Raw genomic sequence first — 25,050 nt, 5'->3', positions numbered from 1 at the left:
TGAAGACCTGTAATAGTTAACATGAAATTAAGCACATAACGTGAACAGAGAAGCATGGACAAGCAGATGTGATAGTGTATCATATTTTTGTACACTGAATGCAAGGTCCAAGTGAATCTCATAAGTGTTGCAATTCTTCAGGACCACAGCCTAACCTGATGTAGTTCTGCAGTGCTGAGCATCCCTTTGGTGTAATTGCTTCTTCCCTCCCAAAGCCTGAACATCTGGATTTATGGTGACAAAAGCAATCCAGTGAGGAAGGAAATGAAAAATGGTACCCCTGTGTATTTGAAAAGAGGCTGGGTATGGTCTGAGTCACAGCACATGTAAGAGATGCTCTGGCATCCCCCGACTGTCCCATCCCACAATACCAGTACCACTGCTGCTCTCCTCTGTTGGAAACTGCTGCTCACAGTGACTGCTTCTCAGCATAAACATCTCTAAAAGCCCCTCTGCCACCATCGTGTAAATGGTGATCCACCAGCCACTCTCAATGGGAACTACTGACATTAACCTCTACCATTCTGCCCTAATACCAGTTTATTCATTAACTTTCTATGTTTTAGGTGCATGCCTGTTAATTTCACCTACCACTGCCCACCTCTCTGGGGAGAATGTACAGCCCTTGTGTTACAGGATCATAAAAAAATTGACAGCTGGAGGGGATGCAGCAGTAAGAGAGATGAACGCTGTCTTCCTGGGACAATTATGAATTTTTGTGCCTCTTGAAGGAGCCATATGGACCCTACCCACGCGTCTTCACCTCTGTTTGAAATGCCTGATAGTGCTCTGCTGAGTCGGGGGAGGAGGGGAAGATGGCTGAGTAGGTAAGCATATATGTGCTCTTCACTGATTTTTCTGATTAACACAGGAGGAGGCCGTGCTAGAGGCGCTTCCCAGGGCACAGCCTGGCTTGATGGAGGCTTTAAAAAGTTATTTTATTTTATTCAGTTCCTGGAACTGAGCTGATGCTGGTGGTTGTCATTATGCTGGGACCAGGAGGAACCGAACTGAGTGTCAACATGTTTGTGAGTGACATGCTCATGACTGCTTCCTGTTGTGGAACAAAAGATGTAAAAGTTGAGTAAGCAGGTAGTAAAACATGGATATGAAAGTTTTGCAGGCTCCCTTTTGCTCTGGAGACAGAATCAAGTAGAGCCTGTGTTGGAGGAAGATGTCTTGTAGCATTGCCTTTTGCCAAGTAGTGCCTTTTTTTCTGCTACCACTGATAAAGGAAAAAAAAAAGCTCCTTTATTGTCACCAAGTGCTGTGAATAGTCTGTCTGATCAGTTAGAGATTTGATTTGGTAAGGAAGCTCTGGGCTAGCAGTTTATGGGACAACGTGCTATCCCAGCTCTTTATCCCTGCGTGGCCCAGTTATCCATCGCACATCCCTGCCACACTCACTTATTCCCTATGCTCTCCTTCCTTACATCTGTGGGTGGACCATGTCTTGCAGATGATCTGTCCAGGGAGTGTGTGTTATGTTTCCCTCCTGTTCATGTGACTCTGGGGATGTTTGTTCCCTCACCAGTTATGTCTGAGATCCTGTAAAAATATAGGGTGTGAGGTAAGTGGAAATCTTAAGGCATGCCAATGAAGGTGGCTATGTATTGTTTCCAAAAACATTTCTTTCTGGTGTGTAAAAAGAAGGGTCCCTTGTTCAGGGTCTTTCTCACCCAGAGTTGCTTCTCAGAGAAAAGCAAGAGCTAGCGCTCATATTGTTGCTAGTGATTCTGTTAAGTATTCCCCCAGGAGGTCCTACATATCTTTGATGTAGACTCGTTTATGTGTTGGCTGCCTCCATCCCTACCAGTGGTGCCCCCCCCTTCCCTCCCCCCTTGCATTGCCTTCTACCCCTACCAACTTTAAATGGCATCTTTTGAATAATCTTTGTTGACACAAGCTGCCTTAGTTGTAGTTGCTGCAGGGGTTGGGAAGGCTCCTCAAGCAAGGAATGTTCAATCCTTGGGGTCATGGAAACCAGCCAGGAATTTCTGCTCTCCCATTCCCAGGGGCATGAGGAGCCTGTAGAGGAAAACCAAAGGTGACCATTTGCTCAGTTTAAATGTCGTTGACCTGAATTGGAGATGTTTTCCAAGACTTTTTAAGATCAAGAGAGCAGATTTGGAAATATGACTGATATGTTGATGGAGGAGAAGAAGCGATCATTTCAAATTGTAGAGTCCTATAATACAATACAGGAAATTGTCATCTGAAAAACGAAAGCATCAGGCACTGTCTCTTTCAAGCCTTCAGAGCTTTTCCCCCCCCCCCACTTGATACATGTGTGTGGCTTGTTCGGTGACAGAGCTGGACATTAAATGGCCAGGTATCATTTCTTGCGTGTATGAACGCCAAGTATCAAGATAGGCTATAAAGTTAGCTATATGCCATATGATCACTGAGCATAGTGTGTTACTCCGAAGGAGAAAGGAGGTGACAGTGGGACTAAAGCTGTCTCTTTTCTGTAAGACTGATATCTTAACAGCTCTCGTGGGAGGAAGGACATGTTCAACCTAATAGGATAATGGAATAGTATGTTGAACATATCGGCTTTGACACAGACCAGCTGGTGGCTGTAGACACAAATAACCTAAGGAAAACAAATTTGAAATGTTTCAGGAAATGGCTATATGCATGCAGTGCAGTGGGGGGGCAGGAGGGTGCCTTGTGTGTAAAAGAAAAAAGATAAAAGCCTCTCTCTTTGGCTGTGGGAGGAGGGTCTTGCTCATTCCTGGAAATGACTACATTCCATCCTTAATGATAGTTGGGGCTATAAATTTAGTACTGTATTCTCGTCTAGACCCACAGATCTCTGCACTGTGAGGTTGGACCAAAGGTCCAGTATGGAGTCTAGCTGGTAAAAAGAAAAATTCCCCAAACCAAACAGAAAAACCTTCCTACAGTTACTGTTAGAAATTTCCTCAGAAACTGTTGGTACGGTAACTATTGTTCAGCAGGAGAATTATCACCACCAGTAGGTTGTCCGCAGTTTCTTCTCTTCCTTCTTTCTGCTCCTTTTGTGTTTCTAATACATCTTGTCTTCTCATCTCTGCCCAACTAGTTTAAATTCCAGTCTCCATAGACTGCTGTCCAGCAATGAAATGGTTAACACAGACTTTTTATTTCTGTCTTTTTTTCCTTCATAAAGCCAGTCTTTGTGTTTTGGAGCCCAGTGAGATACCTGGGTGGAAGGTAATTACTCTTCTCAGAGCTTTGATTTCAGGCTCTCTGCGGACCTCAGCAGATGCCATTTCAGCTGCTCCACTCTATTCACATGTGAATTATTTTCTTTGAAACTGTGAAAGATAGATATGTACTTTTCTTTCTAAATTAAAGCTCAGATTCTGAGCTGGAGCATGTCAGGCAAACCATAGCCAGTTGGTGGATGAATGCATACCCCTATAGGTAATATGATTCTTTCAGTGCCTCTCTCAAGTCAGAAGTTGTGTCTTCAGGCGACATGCAATCCATGTGCTTACAATCCAACTGGCCAGATTTCAGTATGTTGTGTGACCACCATAATAGGTGACTCCAGGTTCACTCTGCTGTGGCTAGGATCAACATGACACGAAAGACAGTATCAGTGATGTAAGCTGCTAATGAGCCTTTGAAAGATGCCGAAGATATCTAAGATCTTGAAGAGGCCAATCAATCCTCCCCTTCTTCCCTTGGTCGTTGCAGTTCCACTCTTGCCCTGGCACACACGCTTTCTCTCTCTCTCTTAAAAGTCTTCAGTTTGTGCCATTACAAGGTAGCAAGCATTCGTATGTGCTCAAGCAGTAAGCTAGTAGAATGTGTTACGCTCTTCATAAACACAACTTCCTTCTTCCTCGTTTGCCAGCAGCGTGTCAGCAGCAAGTACCACTTTCTTTTGCAAGAATGGCTTTGGTAAAAGGTACACTAATGAGATATACTCCATTGACGAGTTATTTCTGGCACAGACAGAGCTGGAAGGAAGTCAGCATTACACGCAGACAATCTTTGGCCTGGGAAGGTCTGAGAACCCTTTAAATACTTGGCTCAGAAATGGCTCTTTTCCTTTTATCTAGGAGATTTTTGCTTTCCTGTTGAGTTAATTAAACTTCTGTTTTGTCTTCCTCATGCCCTTTTGCCAGCATCTAGCCTTTTCATGAAGACACTAGTTCAATAACCATCATTTATAGTGTCAAGCTTAGGTTACTACTGTCTGTTTGCCAAGTGCAGCTGCAACCATCTGCCCAATTTTGCCTGTTGCTGAGCCAGAGGTACTGTCCTTCACTACACAAATGTGCCATTGAGGCCTCGTGGTGTCCCTTCCATGAGCTGTCCTTAAAAGGTGGCATGTTTTGTCATCTTCCCACTTCTCTGAAAAAAGGGCTTGTTTCCATTGGACAACTGATTTGGACTGCAGTAGTGTCTGCAGTTCAAGTGAAGTACTACTTCTGGTTAAGCACCTTGTATGGATATTCTCACTTTGGAATAAGAGTATGTTACTCAGAAATAAATTCTAAAGCAGATCAAATTATTCTGAAGCAGAAGTTTCCAGGCAGGGTGTCAATGTAAGTCCCTGCATATAAAAGCCCTGAAGGCCTGAAATCTTGAGAGACTGTGTTCCTGAGTGTCTGAGGGTAAGCATCAACTCGTCGGACAAATTAAGCTGAAGGGTTGAAGCCCCCTTTCCCACTTCTTAGCACAAAACTGTGCTCCTACATCATGTTGCAGCAGAGCGATCCCACAGATGCTCCCTTTTTTCTTCCCTTCCCTGCCACCCAAATCACACTGCAGCCCAAGTTACTTCTGGTCTGTGAGAACTGTGAGTTGAATAGCTGTGGTGAGAGACTAGCAGGGAAGCATTTTAATATGGAGAATGTTCTGTCTTTGGGCCAGTCCATGCAATCTGCACTGGAGGTCCTTTTTTGACAGTGCCTGTATGTAGACATCTAACGGGTTTTCTATAGTAATCCTCGTGGTAGGAAGGGTCTCATCCTTTGTGAGAGACAGGCCTTATTATAATTTCTTGGTTCACAGCTTGAATGCCTTCCCAGAAATGCAAGATGTTGACTGTTAGTGGATGTTGTTATTCTTTTGTGCTGCTGTGTGAAAATGAAGGTTAATGTAACCTGTTATTGACTGCTGCGTGCAAGCTTTGACCTGCCTGAAAATATTCAGTCCCTATCCTAAAAGTTACCCATGAGGCATTCAGTTCAGTGGGCAGGCTGTAGAAACAAACCTCTTCAACCTCCTTGTTGAGTTGCTCTGAATAACATCAAACCCAAACCTATACAATTGAGAGCCAGAGTGGTGTATTGAATCATTTAATACTACTTTGTCACTGGCCAAGCTATTAACCAAAGCTGTCTCACCTAGAAAATAATGGGGTTTGGGCCATCTAATAAGCTCACCTGAAACAATGTACAGTTTTTTGTATGAAATAATTTTTCAGTGCCTTTTTTGTTTTGTTTTGTTTTGTTTGTTCCTTAAGGGCAATGTAAGGTTCCTGTATTCTGCATTTTGTTCTAACGTGGATGGCTCTGAGGTAGCGTTTTGGGATTACTTTACACTCAAACTGTTTATACACGGCTAAATGACTGAAAATTGTCCTTTTCAGAATTCCAAGTAAGTTCCCATTACTTTCTATATGATATCCCTATCAACCCTATCAAAAGTTTTTTCAAAGTTTCTAGAATTCACATAAACCTTCCACTCAGAGGGGAACTCCTTGAGGATTTTCAGGTTAGCCACATGATAAATTCAAGGCCATCTTTCTCAAAATCAAATTATTCAACCCCAAATTAGATGTTTGCTAATTCCATTCTCTAACAATATTCTTGCCAGGAATCTGGCAGTATAGAAACATCATGTTCCAGACTCTGCCTCATCTCTCCAGCTTTACACTTTGAAATATCTGATTTCTGCAAGGATTGAAACAAAAGATCGTTCTCCTACTACAAGGGGAGGGACATCTTCCTCTTCCCCAATTATACCTAAAATTCATTCATTTTGGTATAGACTACTACCTGCTTTGATGAAGGATTAGAGCACTCTATTTATAGTAGGTGCTTAAAGACCAGGCTTCCTGAACCCGTGGAAAACAAATGCGCCAGATTTTACTCTTTTGTTCTTTTAATAAACTGTCCGTGAGATTCTTCCCCTCCCCTCCTTTCCTGCTGGTTTACTTGCATTCTTATATGTTCAGTGTTTTTCTCTTCTGTCTTTGTTCCAGTTTATCAGCAATTTACACACAGTTGTTTCCCAGACTCCATGATTTCAACAGCAAAAATAACACTGACCTTTTGAGCCCATGAGCAATCTTGTTGGTGGTAATTTAGCAGAAAGTTACAGTAATGAACAAGAACGCTGCTTTTAAATGTTAGATCATTAAATGTGTTTTATGAGTGTTTATTACTTCTTTAATGCACTTCCTGTGCACCAGGGAGATAGCCATATTCCAGGGAAGAATGGAGTTTTTAATTGGCAGAAGTGGTCAATTTGTGAATCTCTTCCTGGTTTAAAGATACCTTTTCAGGTGTGATTTAGTCAAAGTAAGCAAGGACAATATTTATAGCTAGAAAGACAATAGTGCTAACAACAGGACTGTTCCAAAGGTATGTTAACTCCTTGAAAACTGTGAGTGGCACTTTTCCTGTTGGGAGGGAGGCGAGGAGGGAGGGGAAAGTGACTGAAAACTTAGATTTCACTCCCCAGACTTAGGGCTGGTTAGGGACTGCTTTGGTCCCAGGCATGCCTGAGAGCAGATAAAATGTATTGTCAACAATAAACTTCCTCAGTTTTCAGCCACTTCCCCTCACCCAGCCTTCAGAACGGCAGGAAGCCCAAAAGCAGATGAGAAAAGCCAACTGTATGAGGTTTATAATTTGGCTCTATTACTCTATAGGTGATTGTACCTGTGGCTTTTGCAAAGCCCATGGGAAAGGCAGGGAATCTAAATGCAGACCAGAATTTTCCATCCGTATCAAAATCCTCAACCTCACTTTGGCTTAAGTTTATGTACAGACCCATTTCTAAAACTGGTAAGAACACTTGTAAAGATTTAAGTAGAATTAGGAAATGAGCTCTTTGTCTGTAACCAGTGTAAAGACAAAACACCCCCCCCAAAAGACAAACCCAAAAAACCCCACCAAAGTTAAGTGTTATTAGTAAGAGGTCATGGTACAAAGGAGTGACTAAAATGGACAATGTTGGTTTTCCTACCTCACAGCACACTTAAAGCTCATTTGTCTCAATGTATAAACCAAAGCAGAACAGAAAGGAAGTTTATCAACTGTCTTCCTTCTTTCAGCTGTGTATTAAGTAGCATGAAGCTTCTGTTTTATCTTCCCTCTATATTTTAGACCTGTCACCTCTCTCACAACTTTTATTATGCTAATTACCCTTCACTGCCTGTCTCTTACACTTGAAATGTTTTGAATCAGGTGTGTTCCAAGATAATTGTTTTATATCTCCATATGAAGCAAGGGAATCTGTATTTGAGGGTAAAGATGTATTTCAGTGATCTATTTTGCAGCACAATTCAGTACATTATTTTGTGGCCACTGGAAAAGGACAGCATAGAAGGTCGTTTTAAAGGGTGTTGCAGCATCTAGAAAGCAAGCTTAGACAGACCATCAATATCGTGTGGCCTTGCAGGACACATCTGGGTCCACGACCACCTAAATCCCTTGATAGGTGTTAATAACAAGCAGCATGACCCTCTGGGTGATCTGAGACAGTTACTGCGTTAGGGACACGAGTTATTAATATATTTAGCTGCTCTGGGGAACTCTGTGTGACCCATTTCAAAGAATGACAGGAGAAGAAAGTGTCTGGAAACATAATTCTTATGATAGTAGCAGGGTTTGTAAGAAGCTGGGTGTTTCAGAGGGAATATATGTACATACTACTAACTTAGCAAGGAAAGACAGAAATTCTGCCTACAATCCTGCCTACCAGCTCTAATACGTGATGCTGTTCGGCCTTCCCTCCTATCTTGGGTTACAGTGGAAAGACTTTGTTTGTTTGTTTAAATCTTTTCTTGGGTCTTTCCCAATTTTAGCCTGAACTCTAGATATTTGGCTCTTAAATTCATTCTCCAGAGTGCTTCTGACTAATGCCAGGGTGCTATTGTGGGGTTTTACAGGAACTCTTGGGAACAGTGTTGCAGCACAGAGTGTGTGGACCAGTATTATCAAAACCCAGTTTTAGTTCTGAGATGGTATCTGTGCAACACAGGGATTCAACACAGAAGCATACAAGAGCTGCTTTCTATACAGATTACACTGTGTGGTCCTGACTTCTCTATCTGACTTTCTGGACCACCCTGACTGAGGGCAATAGAGATGAAAAGCGTGCACACTTCAGAACTGTTTTGTAGGAATTTTCCCTCATTTTAAAGAACTTTTGTTCCATAAAATACTTATTCTCCTCTAAACCAGTTATTACAGCCTGGGTTCATGCCAAAAGGTTCAGCTATTTCCCCAAATAATTACTTGGTCCTGGTAATGCGGAACTGGGAGGAAGTTTAAATACAGAGGTTTGAAGAAGTCAAAACCAGAACTGGGATCTGGATTCAAGCATCATACTTGACAGATAATTGCAATGACTGAGGTGGAACATTCAGACTTAAATACAAGCTCTCTAATACCCTTTGTCTGGGATATGGAAGGCATCTTCCTTTATTAGGTTACTTTCCTGCTCAACATTAACATTTTGTGCTTTGAAGGTTTATTGTGTTGGCTAGAGTTATACCTTTATATACACGTAGTCCCTATGGAATAGCCCGATCTCCTTTCATCATTATTAGTAATTCTAGGCTTGTCATTTCCTATTCACGCAGTCTGGACCTCACTGTGTTGTTGCAGGATGGTTGATATGGTGCACAGGAAATGTACTGTTTTTTCAGGTCTCAACTGTTCATGAGTATTCTTTTCAGGGGCTTCAGTTTTATTGCCGTGAAGTCCATTTCCTACATGTAGTACAATTTACTAAATTACAAACAAGGCACCAATAGAGAAGTCAGTGAAAGTTCACACTAAGAATAGAAGCTTGAAGAGAAAAGTTCAGTTATGTGACCTTCTTCAGGAGCTGGATACAAAATAGACCTGCTGTTTTTCCCTTTAATTTGCAGTCCAGGCATAAAAGAACAGTTCCCAGAGAAACCCAGGCCCTTCTGTTTGTTTCTACGAATCCTCCAGAAATGCTTTATCTGTTGACATCCTGGGTATGCTGATATGGAAATGAACTTACATGGTCTCCTAATTTCCCTCCTGTATTCTCAGCTGATTTTTTGCATTGATCTCCCTTCCTGCAATGTTTAAAGATCTGCCAGCCATGAATGGAATAAAATGTTACTGATATGTACCTTTAAAATTGGCAATTAAAGCAAATTAGGATCATCAGATGAAAAATGCCATATAAGTATCAGTCACTGCTTATTACTGCCCTTCAGAAATATGTTTGGGAAAGAAAAATAATTGCTAAGAACAGGTTTTTAGGCTCTTGGTCATGAACAGGGAGATGCTACACTGATGAGTACAGGGCAAGTACTTACACAATGTACTATGTATCCAGACTTTAAAAAAGTTCCTTCCTTTCAAATGATGTTTTTTTTTTTTTTCCTTCGTATTCACCATTTTTTGCTTTATAACATACTATCATCCCTCTTTTAGCTTATCTTGAAATTTCCCCCAAAGATTAAAGGATTTTCCCTGACTGCTGTCTAAGAGTTATCTAAAAGAGTTAGTCTGCTCTTCAGGAGTCACTCCAAAGAGTTCCTGCCCCTAACAAAGCAGCAGAGCAGCACGTCTGCCCTGGTGCACTTGGCATACAGAGCATTGCTGCAACTTTGGGGGTTAAAAAGGGTGGATTAGAGCAAAAGAATCATGTATCTCAAAATGCCTTGATGAAACCAGACTACCCCTGGACACTTTCTGTTTCAAGTTAAATATTAGACACCGTCTCCCTGACATTTTTTTTTATTTAGCCTAAAAGGCTTAATATTTAACTCAAAATATCGAACAACTGCAAATGCTAAGTGCTGAATGTTGTTACATCCTCCAGAAGATACATAAAGCAGTGCTTAAACTCGGTGTGATAAATTTAGACATGTGTAGCCATCCCTGGACTTAGTGCTTCATTTGAGTGAGAAAACCACTTACCATGTTGCGAATTTCAGTTGCATTTTGAAGCAGAAGGCATAGCCAATTGTTCAGTGAGAATAACTAATTTCAACAGGGTGTCCACTTGGTACCTGCAGAAGGAAATATCCTTTATTTAGATGCACTATTTTTGTCTCAGATCAAGGTCTTAATTTGTTCAGTCCTTTGTCTGACATCAGCTTTGGTTTTGGGATGAATTTCCAATTATATTTGGCCTCAAATCTATGTTAAAGACAAAATTATTTATTACTGGCTCCTGTTCAGGGTCTTATTGCAACTAAAATGGACACACACATATCTGTGAAAACCATTGCCATTTTATGACGTCCTATTTCTAAGCCTTTTTGTTGAATGGTATCATTATAAAAAGCACCTAAAATGTTCCGCTTTTAGACGAGTTATTTCTGACGCTGAGGAGTTGGTCCAGAAGCGGCAAGTAGCTGGGAATGGCCACATCCGTGCCTCTTTAACCCTCTGGGGCACCTCAGGGTTAGTCACCGGTGCCCAGGGCACACAACCTAGCCAGCCTTGCGACAACTAAAGGAGACGGGACCTACAGCTGCCGCCTGCGCCTCCGGGGCTCCCTCGCCACGGCGGAGAAACTTCGCGGCCCCTCACCGGCCCCAGAGGAGAGCCAGGCCCGCCAAAAGCCCTCTGAGGAGAAAGGGGCGTGGCCCGGCGGGGACAAAGTGCGCGGGGGCGCGCGGGTGCCTAACGGTCAGCGCGTGCCCAACCGTTCTGCGCCCCTCGCCTCGTCCCGTTCCGCGCCGCGCCATGGCGGGAACCCTGGAGTCTGTGGAGTCTTGCTTGGAGCAGCACATCCCGCCCGAGGACCTCGCCGAGGTGAAGCGGATCCTCTACGGGGGCGAGGCAAGGTGGGCTGCCAGGACGGGTTCGCCTCCTTCTCCCCCGTCCCGGGGCTGGGGGGGCGGTCGGGGTCGTGTCCCTCCCCGTCTCCCTCCTCCCCCTCGGGCTCCGGAGGGGTGCCCGGGCCGGGAGTGAGGGGGGGAAGGCGTTAGTTTGAGGACGGGTGCGCAGGACACAGGGCTGGGCTGAAAGGAAAAAGGATAGGTTCTGTGGCGTTTGTGGTACTGTGGTGAGGTTAGGCTGTGGTGAGGTAACTGGGGTAGTTTGGAGGTAATCCAAGTTTGGGAAGCAGGGCAGTAGGGAGGTTGTATGAGAAGGGAGCTGACTGGAAGGAAAGACCTGAGGGGGATAGTTTTGAGGGGGGACTGGGGAGGTCGTGGCTTCGGGGTGAGGGAGCTGGAAAAGTGGGGATCTAACATGAGAAGAAATGTGTTGGAGGGAAAGTGTTTATAACCTGGGGGTGGCAGATGAAACTTTGTATGTGTATGCTCCTTGATTTGTGCAGCAAGGTATTAGTGTCTGGAATCACAATTATAAAAGAGGACACTGGAGTTTGTTGCCATGGAGGAGAGCAGTGAGGTTTGCACATGACCTGGCTACTGTCTGACTGTTCCCTTGTCTGATAGTTACGTGTTGGGTCATGGGAGTTTGGGTGTGTTTGTAGGGGTAGACAGTATTTGTGATCCTTTTGGTCCATTGCATTCAGAGCAGAAAAGAAGAACATCTCATCTTGAAATGTCTTTGTTTCCTGTTCAATCCAGAAAACTTAATTTGCCAACTGCTGCTCTATCAGCAGCTCAGGAAAGAGATTTTGAACTACAGGGCTATGGATTTGAAGCTGCTCCAGAGCAATTGAGAAGACCACGCATCGTTCGAGTGGGACTGGTACAGAATAAAATTCCACTTCCTACAGACACAGCAGTGGCAGTCCAGGTACACAAACTGGGATCTGGGCCGTTTGTGTGTAACTCCTCTTCTACTGGATTGAGAAATAACACAGTTCAGTTGTTGATGTTAGAAACTCCATCATGAAATGTCTGCTGATTTTCTGGCCATGTAGGGCCCATCACTATCTTAATGCAGCATACTATAAGAAATTTGAATGACACGTTCAGTTTTATTGTTTCTCAGAAATGCCTCTTGCGTTGTGTTTACCTAGTGAGCAACTTGTTTGCAGTTTTTCCAAAGCTAATTATTTAGTAACTGATTTGGTACATGAAAATCCTTTGCCTCTAAAATGAAACAGAAAATCATTTACCCAAAATCAAAAGAGACGGCAGCCCATGGAAACCACAGGTGCAGTTCTTGTTTTAATTGAGAAATGTTCCATTATAGGAAAATCCATTGGAGTAAACACAGACTAATAAAGCTGTGTTCATTATTCTTTTTACAGCAGTAAATGAAATGTTATTACAAGGTGACCATCATCTCTTAACACTTTGGACACAAAAGCACTGAGGTGTGACATATATGTATAGAAATAGCCTCCTAAAACTAGCTTTAAAAAAGTGAAAGAAAATAGCACCTTTATAAAATTTCCTGGAGTAGCAGTTTTGTACAGTGACAGGACAGAACATTTCTGAAGTAATTTGTTTTGGAAAGATTACCTGTCACAGATGCAAGTAATTAATTTGGTGAATGGATCGAGTTTGTGGATTCTTTGTAGCATCTGTTGAAAAGACTACCCATTATATTAATGATTTTACCTTATAAATAACTAGTTAACTTTTTCTGTAAATCACTGTACAGTTGTTGAGTTCGTAGGTCACTGTTGACTTGTCTTGTGTCCCTTTTTATTGACACCTGAAAGTATCAATGCAAAGTGCCACATGTATGCTTATCTTTAAGGAGAATACTCAAGAAAAAGTACTTTGAAACAATGTTTTTTGACTAATTAATAAATGCTTTGATGTTTTTTCTTGGTAATAACCTACCGAGCTCCTAGGACAGAGGGATTTAGAAAATAGTTCGGAGGTAATAACTTCTAGAGAGTATCCAAGATCCATGCATTTGAGTAGGATTTGGAGATAACCAGGGAAATAGACTGTCCTTATCTCATGTTTTAAGATTCTGAGTACTTGACTTGAATTCACATTCACTTAACATCATTCTGTAGGTTGTTTACAATGAGCAGCAAAGTTTAAATTTTTGCTGATTCTATTAAGATTTTTAGCTATTTGCAAGTCAGTCAGCAATGGTTTGCCATATATTTAAATGTTGTAACCATGGAATTACAATTCCATTGGACTGCTTTATCTATTTTCAGCATCTAAATGCTTTTAAAAATCTATATCTAATTCTTTCTATTATCAGTGTTCAGGAATGATAACTTCTTGAGTTACTGCCCCTGAAAGCAATGGGACTAAGTATAGAACAAGATAAATGTAACGTGAACAAAGTTTGTAAACACAAGTGAGTTAGAACATAGAGCTTTTTTAATAGTGTGACACTTCTCACAATCAGGTGGCTGCACTGCACAGACGAATTGAGGAGATTGTGGAAGTAGCTGCAATATGTGGGGTCAACATAGTTTGTTTCCAGGAGGCTTGGAGTGAGTATTTTCTGTGATTCCTTCTAGGTTGTCAGAGGTCAAGTTCCTTCTATTTTAACAGGTGTCCTGTACTGGAAGTATGTCTTGTAAGTAAAGAGCAGAGATCTTCCAAGATGTAACAGTTGACTTTACTGGTTTGCTTTCTAAAGGAAAAAGCAAAGAGTCTTAGTTAGCAGAACTGTATGGAAGATGTATGTGAAGTCTGTCGTACCGAAGACTGGTGTATGCCGCAACAGTGATATTTGTAGGCGTGCTCCTTCTTCGTGTCATCCTCCATAATCCTTTCCTCCTGTTTTTTTTTTTTCTCCTAAAACTTAGGGGGTTTTCTAGACAAATATTAAAATTAAAAAATCTAATTTTAATTAAAATGCAGTCTTTGAGGCTTAATAGAGGCAAAAAACAAAATGAAGGCCCGTGAAATGTTTGTGAAAACAGGTTATTCACAGAATGTGTACACTAGTGACTGGAGTGTATTTTGTATTTTTACCTCTGGTAAGGCTTCACTAAGTGCATTCTGTCTCTTCTGCTTTGCTCTGTGTGGGCCCAAAACTCCTTGCCCTTGCTAAAAATATTTTAAAATAGCTTTTGTCTTTAAACAAGGAAAACAGTTAAATCATTCTTAAGTGTTTAATTTTTTACCTGTGTTCATGCAAACTGTGTATTTCTTGAGTGACATGAACATTCTTGTAAATTTTATCTTGCATCGGTGTTTTCTAGCCATGCCCTTTGCTTTTTGTACAAGAGAGAAGCTTCCTTGGACTGAATTTGCTGAGTCAGCAGAGGATGGGCCAACAACAAAATTCTGTCAAGAGGTAAAAAACCAACCAAGCGAACCCCCACCCACATCCAGCCTTCAACACCAGCCCATAACTGCCACTGATTAGCATGGTTTTCTTCTTTATGTACCAGTAACTTGCTTGACAAATATTATGATAGTGAGTAAAGTAGAAATGGACAACAACAACAACTGTGCTCAATGTTTATTTTTTAAACTACTTTGCATTTATAGACTGCCTTCTACTATGGAAGGCATGTGAAACCACCCATTTAACTATTCCTGAATTTTACACGGGAGGAACAGTTCTTCATACAAATATTTTTAATTTTCATTTAAAAGCTGTTTCTTGCCTAGAACACTTGAATATTAAACAGTGCTTGTATAAAAGTGTGAGGAGAAAAATCGCTAGCCTTTTCTGAACAGGGAATACTTTCACACAAATTTTTTGCATCTTCCTGTGAAATGACACAAAATGTAGGGGGCTTTTTATGGACCTAAGGAGATTTGTTACTGTCTGGCTCTTATTTTTCACTTCCAGTTGATTGCAAGGGTGGAAGAGTTTATTTTTGTTTTCTGACAACTTTTTTTTTTATATAAGGAATTTAAATTATTTTCTTTTACAAGTGATTGAAACAACTAAAGACCGTTTTGATGTAAAATTTGCCGAGATATTCACTGACCTATTAAGCTTTTGTAGACAGCGTAATATCTTTAGTCTGATCTAGGGCAAGTACGTGTTGCTTCTCACTATGGAATTAATGACACTATGGAAGTTTGGAGAAATAGAGAAGTGATTTGAAGGAAAAGACAGTGTGCTAGTAAACTGGCAGTCAGAAGTTGCTTTATTTCTCACTCACACCTATGTCATTTGACATTTATAGTTAACATGTAATGGTATTTTACATTTCCTTTTTTTTTTTCTTTCTTTTTATTTAAATAACCATTTTTAGCTAACTGTGCTGTCTTTCGTTCTGGTACACCATTTGCGTGGCATACCAGAATGGAAGAATGGTATATACCTCTTATACCTGTGAATAGATAGAGGTCAGCTTCATGGTTTGACCATTGCTGTTAGGGTGCTTTTTCCTGTTGGTACCTTGCATTTCTAGTTGGAGGATTCAGGTGGAAAGCTGTCTGTGATGTATCCATCTTTGATGAAGAAACTGGCAATGTGGGCATGCCAGTGTGTGTTAAGCATTAGTCCTTGATAACAGTCAGAGTAATATACCAGATGAAAACTTTTTTAATCCTTCTTTATGAACAAAAAATGAAAATAATTACTGCAGGCTTGTATATAATAGAAGAATTGTGTTCATTTGTATAGCTGGCAAAGAAATACAATATGGTTGTGGTATCTCCAATCCTGGAGCGAGATGAAATACATGGAGGAACTCTGTGGAATGCTGCAGTGGTTATTTCTAATTCTGGAGCTGTCCTTGGCAAAAGTAGGAAAAATCACATTCCAAGGGTTGGAGATTTCAATGAGGTAAGATACAGTATTGTGATTATAAAGCTAGTCTTACTTTGCAGCTCTTGTTCGTGTCAGCATGTGTTGCATCAGAGTTACGTCATCAGGAAATGTAACGTACTTCTAGAAAATGTGGTTCACTAAGTGTCAAATCAGTTTTTCTCAGGTGAAATTATAATAAGTTAATTCATCAGGAATAGAGAGTGATGACTCTTAAAGGACAAATAACATTGAATCTTTGTCATGTACTCTTCCTTGGCCTGATGGGAACTACAAAAGTATCGAGGATCTTTAAAACAGAATTCTTGAAGTCACAGCTTTATGTTAGTTGTGCATGATTGGCTGAGGTAGTTTTTGCATGTGTGCATGTTGAACTTATTTTAATTTGGAGAGCAATTGTTTTGTGGCTCAGGTATTTATTTATGGACTTGATCTCTGTTTCTCTGTAAGATTGTCTTGGAAATGACAGTTCTTTTGCTTACATTTCTTTGAGCAGAATCCCTTAATTCATTACACTTCTGACTGAAGAGCTGGTTTACGGCATCTTCTGTTTACTAATCATATTACTTCCACTAAAGCCTCCAGCAGTTTTTAGGCCATCCTCCAGAATCAGCTTCAGAAACTGAACTGGTAGTAAAGGCAACGTCAGAAGAAAACTGGTAGATCTGAAATGTGTTTATCCATCCATAGAATTATCACAGGCAGAAAGATCAGGATTAAAAATTAACCAAAGTCTAAAAATACATTGTCTTACCTAACTAAATCTCTCCTTGTCAGCTAAAGTGAGTAATTAACAGAGGCATTTCTTCTAAGCACCGGGAGCTGCTATATACCTGCAGTTGCTTTTGTTCCCTGTCTGAATGCTCCAGTCACTAAACTGAGGCTTCAGAATCCAAACTGCTTTTTTTATTAATTTTAAAAAGTTTTTTGTGTCTTGAAACTTCGTGTTCAAAGACTTCTGGAAGTTTTGACCTGGGCTCCCAGACTTGATCAGACTGGTTTGTGTTTCTTCAGAGGAAACTGTTAATAGGTTTCTACACAATAGATTTCTGGCACAGGCCTGTCAGTCACCAGTGTTGACTTCTATCTTTAATAATTATTTTGATATTTAGTATTATTTTATCAGATCTGTCTTTTAGCTAGCAAAACAGTAACTAACAAACCCATATAAAATAAAAGCACTAATAAAAATGAATTTTGGTTACTTTCCACATTCTTGATTTGTTCCTTCTGTAATCAAACAAAAAATAAATTCCTTTTGCTTGTGCTAAAATATGATATCTTTCAGTTTTCCAGACAGTGTTTTGTGGAGCACCAGCAGATTCCAAGAAACTTCTTGTTTCCAGCTCTGAAACTGTAATGAAAGGCACCTAAGAAAATATATTTTTACTTTTCCATGTGAAGTATAAATAGACTTTCATCAAGAGTTTTGCATAATTCCTAAAAGGACTTAGTTCTTATAATCCTAAATGCCAGAATTGCCACAAAACAATCTAATTATATCTTGCAGGTATACTATAATGATTTGACATTTCTTGTATCTACCTCATTATAGAAGCAAGGAACGTTTAGCCAAAACAGCACTGTCTTTTTAGCTGGTTTTGTTAGCAAAGCATTAAGTCCATTCTTCTGAGCTGAGCAATTCTGATAGAGGAACTTCAGAAACCACCAAGACTACAGGGAAGGATTTTGCTCATCTCTGTGACTTTAATGTTGTTTTCTTTATCAACAAAGTTAACCTCCAAGGAAGCGTTGAATTTGAAATTATTTTTGTGGATTGTCTCTGTAGAGCAGATAGGGAAAGGAGCCTTGTTAAAATCATCCTTGTTGAATGGGTGAGAACTAAATGGAAAGGGGAAAGAGATTTGTCTGTAACCTATTCAGCCATGTGTGGGAGGGCATATAAATAAACAAAAATCAATCCTTCTTGAGACATCACAGTTTGTTGCTGTGGAGATGATTGTGACCTCTGGTGAGGAATAAAGAAATAAGAACTGATGAATTCCCTGAAGCAACAGCATTCTTGTTTTTCGTTTCCTATTGTAATAAAAGAAAACTGACAATAGAAGAAAAAATGGAAATATATTCAATCGGCAGAATTGTTTTGAAAAAGGACTGTGTCAGTGCCCACCACGTGGTGTGCTCTCTGCAGACATGAAAGGAGATATTGCACAGTCCCTTAGGCACTGATTTTTTTGTGACAGCTGATAAGAAACATGAGATGTCACTTTTACTGGGCATACTGAATCTCTAGTCCTTCTTGGTTTCAGAGGATGATCCCCCTGTATCTATCATGCCATTCTCTTACAGTTACATGAGGCCCTAGTTTGTTCCCCAGGTGTAACTGTGCTTGCTTTAGGCCTGATATGGTTCTTCTTTCAAGACCAATGGCAGTGGTTGTTACGATGGACAGATAGTTTCAATAAAAAGGGAATTGTTTTACGACACACCTTTCTTATGTGATAAGAGGCACGCCCCATTGGGTCAGGCTGGTGGATTATGTACCTTGCTTTTCTGTCTCTGAGATCATCACAAAAAGGTACTATTAGGAATAAGTCTGGCCACTGCAATTTTTGTGCTCCCTCGGTATCCACAGTCATTGTGTTAGGGATGTTGGGTGGCATGTTCCTGTCTATTTCTTTTCTTATCTGTGGTTCTTTTATCAATGACTTTGCCTAATCCCATCTGAACCTGATGATAATACCTGTTTTCACAAAGAAGCAAATTTCAGAAGTGCACTGCCTGCTGCATGCAAAAAGCTACTTTCTTTGAAAACAGGTACAAGAGTGTAATTTCAGTCAATACCCACTACTGCTACTGCTTTGGGATTTCTGTATTCATCTTATCCACTGCCTTTGTGATTTTGTAAATTGTGTTCATAATATTGCCCTCAGCTTTCTGTCTGCAGATTGAAGAGCCTTTTTAGTTGCTCCTCACAAGGGGGCTGCCCCATCCCCTTCATCATTTCAGTTGCCTTTACTTATTCTATCTCTATTATATCTACAATATCTAGTATATCTACACCTAGTACATTATTGAGATGCAGACACTAGAATCGCCCGGAGTACTCAAGCCATGGGCATGCAGAATTCTTATAATCCAGCTGTTATGTTTCAATATCCTTCCTGTTGATGTCTGAGATTTTCTTGGGTTTTTGACTACCGCTGAACTCTAAGCAGGCAACTGTCAGTGACTCCACACATACCCTTTTCTTGTATCTGTGAAGAACCATTTCTGTACATTTCGTTTATAATATCTCTGTGAATGTTTGTCTCTCTTTATAGCTGTTAACAATGATCTGTCCTTCTCTTCACTAGTGCCTTTTACAGGAACCAGTGCATTTCTAATTGTTTAGAAATGTTTGATATGATAGGATGAAAGTTCACAGCATATGGTAGATGGGATCTTTAAGCCAACAGTTGGCTCCATTTTCTTTAAGGAGTGTTCTCTAGATTTATCCTGTGATTTTCCTGGTGGTAGTTTCAAGCCTTCTGTCTGTTTAGGGCAGTAGGCATATAGGAAGTTTAAATAACCAATCTTAGCTATACACTGATAGTTCCTTATAGCATTCATAAAATTACTGCATGTCATTACGTAACAGGTGAATGTAAAGGAATTCCATGTTCATTAAACAGTATTCATGATCTCTTTTTTCAATCAGAATCAAAGGATCATGATGACTTAGGAGAATTTTCTTATGTGGTGAAAGTACTAAGAGAGGTGCCTAAAGTTTGGCAATTAGTGGATCTCTTCTAAGCTTCTGTAGAAGTTTCTAGCATTAATAGAAGTGTTTATGTCAAAGTCAGACAGTGCTTAGGTGTAGTATGAGTGAAGGGAAACAGAAAGGGGCTTGAATTTGATCTCAGCAGCCTAAGAGAGCCACTTTTTGCTATATACCCATTACAGGGCAGCTGTGTACTAAATGAAAGGTGTCCTCACTCACGGTCTAATGACTTGAAGCTGGTAATCAGAAATTGGGAGGTGTCAAAGCAATGTTGTAGGTATTTTTGCTTTTTAAAGAAGTCTGTATTTGTGGGGTTTTGTTTTATTTGTTGGGTTTTTTTTGTAGTCTACTTACTATATGGAAGGAAATACAGGACACCCAGTGTTTCAGACACAGTTTGGAACAATTGCTGTGAATATCTGCTATGGGCGCCATCACCCTTTGAACTGGCTCATGTTTAGTATGAATGGAGCAGAGATCATCTTTAACCCTTCAGCCACTATTGGAACGCTCAGGTAAAATACAAACTGATTTAGGCCGTTGCACGCTTTCTGGGTTAACTGAACCAGGTGCCTCAGGGGCACCTTGCTGAGGTCTTGGAATCTGAGGCATCACCTCTTTGTTTTGCCTTCAGAAAGGAATCTGCATTCTTCTCCATCTGGAGTTTTGGGCTACCAGTCTGCTCGTAGTCACTGATTCTCTTCCAGAACTTTAGTTGTACATCTGCAGGTCTTTTGTCTCTGAGACAGAGTTAACAAGCATCCAGCTGGTATTCTGAAAACTAATGGAATTTATTTAGATTATCCATGTAATATTTTTGCTTTGTGATAGGCAGTAGGAATTTACATTCAGGCTTAGCTTGCCAGCTTGCATCATCCACCTAGGAGCCAATAAGTATGGTATCAAATTGCAGTTTTCAGAGCCAAGCTGAGAAACCCTTTTCTCAGAAACTTTTTTTTTTTAACTGTTGGCAATTTTGTGATTATCAGGCCTCTTGAACCAGACTGAACCAGTGTAAATGGTTGCCCTTGAGATAATCTTCTGCAGATTGACATTAATTGCACCCTACTGACTTGATTTCCTAAAAGAAAAAAGAAAACCAGTTCAGTGAGCTAAGAAAATGCACTTTTTAGCTAGCTCATAATGATTAATTTGTGGATTAGATCTTGAATATGCTTTGCCTCTACATTATCAGCATCAGTCACATTTCAATATAATAACCTTTGAATGTGCCATGCTTCCAAAGCATTGTCTGACACAGGCTGTATGTTGCTTGGGATACTATAAAGTGATGCAAAATAACTGCATTTCTTTAGGGCCAGTGGGGGGGGCTTTCTTTAGGTAGAAACCTTCTAGAAATGGTTTCAGTGGTTCTTTATACCACTCTTCTTGACAAAATCACCATGCCTTCCTTTCATTCTCATTGTATTCTTTGCTTTGCTATACTACTCAATACTTTCAAATTCCAAATTAGACTATTTGTAAATTGAGGTGTGGGATTCCAGAATGTGTCTACACATCAGCTTGACACATGATACAGCTGTGCTTTTTCTTTTTTTTTTTTCCTCCTCATAACAGTAGGCTCTGAAAAGTAATTTAGTATTGTATAATGTTTACATACATATGACTGAAGAAGTGATGGTAGTTAATGCTTAATTATAAATAATAATATTTTTAACCCTCTTCAGCTTTGTATGGGGCAGTGGGGGAAAATCTGGTTTTGCAGTGTTCTTGGGAATACAAACATTTCCTTTGTGAGTTAAAAACCCATATTTTGTGCTAGCTGAACTGTCTTTGAGTTTCTAGCTCCAAAGATAATTTTTAGGAGGCTAACAGCAGTGTATTTCATTGATATGGATGATATTGTAATACAAGTATAATATCCAGTAGCAAAGAAGACATACTGATCTCATATAATACTGAAAATTCTTTATCGTTTCTCTTCTCTCTCCCTTCATCTGGGCTTGTGTGTGTGAACTAATTGCAGAATATTTTCATTTTTATTTCTTTAAACCTAGAGGAAGAGATTTTTCCAGTGTCAGTTTTGTAAACCTTAATGTATGGAATGTTCAGGCAATATAGACTTGCTAACTGGGTATACAAGATGATAGAAGAGTTAGAAATGTAAGAAGAGTATGTTTTTTAGCATTTTCCATTTCTTCAGGCTTCACCCAATCCCTTCTCTTTACCTGTTTAATGTAAATTTGGAGGTTTTCTGTCTCTGTAATAACGTCCAAGAATATTCATCCAATTTTGTTGTCGACCAGCTAGAAAATTCTGAGGACATGGAGCATTCCTAACAGGGTAGAAATGGTGAAAAACAGATTAGAGAGATAAAATTTTCATACCCACAGCCAGTTCAGATGCAGAGAACCATGTATTTGCAAACCTGGAGAGTAGAACTGAAGGTCAGATGCAGTAACCTGTCATTCAAAATGCCTTTAATATTTTTTGGTATATAAGATAATTTAGGTTGAGTAACGTTAGAAAATGTCCTTTGAAAATAGTTGAATGAATGCTTTGGGGGCATTTATGTCACTACTAGAATAATATTTGTGATTGTCCACTTAAAACCCGTTAACAGGAGAGCAAACAGAAATTACCCTGTTGTCATACAGCACTTCATTGGTACTCTGGGTGCTTCAGGCTCTCCTCATTATTGGCTTTCACGTGATTGTTTTTAAGCATATAATTTTTATTGCAGGAAGAGGACTCTTGAGGCCCATGTAAAAACTGTCTCTGGGGTTGCTTCTTGGCTATAACCTTTTTTTCCTGTCTCTCTTCTTCTGTGAAATTGTAATTTGCTGGAGCTTTTCGATAAAATCCCTTTTTCTTAGAAGAGCTGGCTGCCAGACTCAAAGTAATTGAGAAAAGAGGCAATAAACCAAGTCCTTTCAATCAGTCCAATGACCATCTCTTTAAGATTCTTGAGTCTGACTGGGAGATTAATGAGTCAGATGCTTGCAACTTTGTCTTGGTATTCAGAATCTGGCAGGTACATGCTGTCACAGGAGTGTACAAATTGTATCACCTTTGTTTTGGAGCTCTGAGTACTTCCAGACCTCCTGTTAACTAGTCTGATCCCTGTGTATCAAACTATTTAGTAAAAAGAAGACTATTTCAGTTTTAAACATCAGTCAGAATTGAAATCTCCTTTGGAAGAGAAGTAGAGGCTTGTAAAAGAGAAGGAATTTTTTATTCCTCATTTCTCAGTTCTTGGTTTTATGTAAATTTAGTGACTGGTTTAATAGGTAATTACCGGGAAGTTATCAGAATACTTTTGTTAAACATGCTTTCTTTTTCATCAGCCCACCATGGGAAAAATGACTTAGTGGAACGTGCTATGAAAAAATACAAGTGGGAAATTTTGGTGGAAATAGATTTTTCTTTTCCTTTCATTTTTTTTATTATTCCCATAATTATTTTTTTCCACTCATTGCTGAAAAAGCCTCTTCTGGACCATTTTGGGAAAAAAGGAGACAACTTGTATGAATCTCTTACAGCTTTGCTGCAGAATGATGTTTGGTATATTAAAGGTAATGGAATGTGAAAGCCCATGTGTAAATCCTTTGCATAATTTGGAGAGTAAAACATTTTACACTTTAATTGCTTTGAAAATCTGGAGATGTCTTAATTTTTTTTTCCATGACAAAGCCATATTTACAAGTTTATCAGATAGACCTGTTTATACCTATATTTGAGCAGAAAATAATGACAGTGCTTGGCTGTATCTGTGGGGAGATTTTGATTGTAAGAACAAGTTCAGTCTTAGCAGCTAACTTTGGCTTCTTTAACAGAAAAGGTACAGTGTGAAACAGTCATAATCTACATTTAGTTCTGAAGTAGACAAGTAATGAATACCTGCCTCCTCTTTTGTGTATTGCAGCGAGTCCCTGTGGCCAATTGAAGCAAGAAATGCTGCCATAGCTAATCACTGCTTTACATGTCCCATCAACAGGGTAGGAACGGTATGTATCTTCACTTTTTTCATTTCATTTCATAATTTAGGTATTGTAGCATGAGTTAATTCAAGGTAATGAACTGAGTAGCACTAGCATGCAGAGATTCTTCTACTGTATAACTACTGTATTAGTGTTTATAATATGATTTGAAGATGGACAGTGATAAAGAGATTGAGAGCTGCCTTGTTGCTGGCAGCCTACTTTTTGGTTGCAGCTGCTTCCTGTTCTTGAATTTCTCTCTTTGTAATAGGCACCCACCCTTTTGCTAATTTTCCTAGTTTCTATGGTGAAATCAGTATTCTTTTAGCCAAAATGACTGAAAATGGAATGTATCCTCAAGTCAGTGGTACACAGCTGATTGCTGTTGTACAGATACTACCTCTTTGTGGACACTGAAGTTCTATAATGGAAACTAATATTGCACACAATAAGTTGTTCTTGCCTTCAGGTTAGTCCAAATACCCTACATTTATGTTCTTTTATAAGGTTCCCTGCAAAAATGCTGACTTGTTCTTACCGTTATGTGAATACATTTGCCTCCTTTTGTGACCTGCAAAGATGTGTTTGGTTAAATGTCTCCTCTTTTGCCTCTTCTTGAGACTTGTGAAACTGATATGAGGCATGTTCCCCAAAGTGTATGAACAACAGGCAGTGATACAAGAAGATCTTGTTTTGTAGCCTATCCATCATAGGAACTAGGCCCCTCTGATGACTCCCTTTAGACAGTGCTGATAGTATGCCAGAAAAACTCTTAATAGATTTATATAAACTTCCATACTAAATACGGTAGACTAGCAAGGATTTCTTGAATGAAATGGAATTACACTGCCACCTATGGATTCCTTTTATTTCACAGGAATACTACAAAAATGCCTTTACTTCCGGAGATGGTGGAAAAGGTATGTTCAGAAATCACATTCAGTGGTTGCTAATAATTGTTAACTAGAAAGTCTGAAGAAATGGTAGCTCTCCTGCAAGTGTCTATCTCATGACAGCTATGGTAGCTAGCGACTGCCTTACTTAAGACTGCTGTTCTGTAAGCTGGAGAGAAGCAGCACTTCCTATTAAAGTTGGTGGTACCACAGTATGTGGTCACCAGAATTTCACACCTAAGGTTTCTATATACTTTCAGAGGACTAAGAGTTTTGGAGTCAATGAAGTATTGTAGGACTGCAAGACAGAAATCCCACAAATTAGCCTTTGTTCTCAGTGTATGCATGACATATTATCCATAGTTTTAAGATTATTAACAGTAACAGCCCTAGCCTGAATCCCCAGCCAAGCCATTTTGCCCTGGTTCACAGATTTGCTGGAAGTTAAAGAAGAGAATGCTCAAAGAAGAGCATGAGATTTGCTTGTATGTACTTCACTTGTATGTTGAAACACTATAATTTGTCCTGTGTCAACCATGACTGCTTTTGGCTTCATCTGGAGTGGGCCTGAGCTTTTTTTTAAGCTAGTTTTGGAGCTAAGTGTAGCAGCTGCGTGAAAAAGGTCAGTGGTATCCATTGCTTAGTAGTACAACAGATGTGGCTGATTTTTGGCACAACTCAGAGTTGTG

General features: G+C 39.9%; 1 protein-coding gene across 1 annotated transcript in view; it reads left to right on the top strand.

The window, feature by feature from the left end:
- Nucleotides 1-679: 679 nt before the first annotated feature.
- Nucleotides 680-25,050, top strand: part of UPB1 (beta-ureidopropionase 1) — a 28,273-nt gene continuing 3,902 nt past the window's right edge. The window contains exons 1-9 of the mRNA XM_075041661.1: nt 680-827; nt 10,533-11,014; nt 11,768-11,939; nt 13,470-13,557; nt 14,275-14,369; nt 15,660-15,821; nt 19,873-20,042; nt 23,414-23,495; nt 24,346-24,388. Coding sequence (XP_074897762.1) covers nt 10,914-11,014; nt 11,768-11,939; nt 13,470-13,557; nt 14,275-14,369; nt 15,660-15,821; nt 19,873-20,042; nt 23,414-23,495; nt 24,346-24,388 — 913 coding nt within the window. The 5' untranslated portion in view covers nt 680-827; nt 10,533-10,913. The remainder of the gene's footprint in view (nt 828-10,532; nt 11,015-11,767; nt 11,940-13,469; nt 13,558-14,274; nt 14,370-15,659; nt 15,822-19,872; nt 20,043-23,413; nt 23,496-24,345; nt 24,389-25,050) is intronic.

This window comes from Buteo buteo, chromosome 11, assembly GCF_964188355.1.
Source record: "Buteo buteo chromosome 11, bButBut1.hap1.1, whole genome shotgun sequence".
In the NCBI taxonomy this organism is placed as follows: domain Eukaryota; kingdom Metazoa; phylum Chordata; class Aves; order Accipitriformes; family Accipitridae; genus Buteo; species Buteo buteo.
The sequence above is the reverse complement of the archived record's forward strand: the minus strand, read 5'-3'. Positions and strand labels throughout refer to the sequence as shown.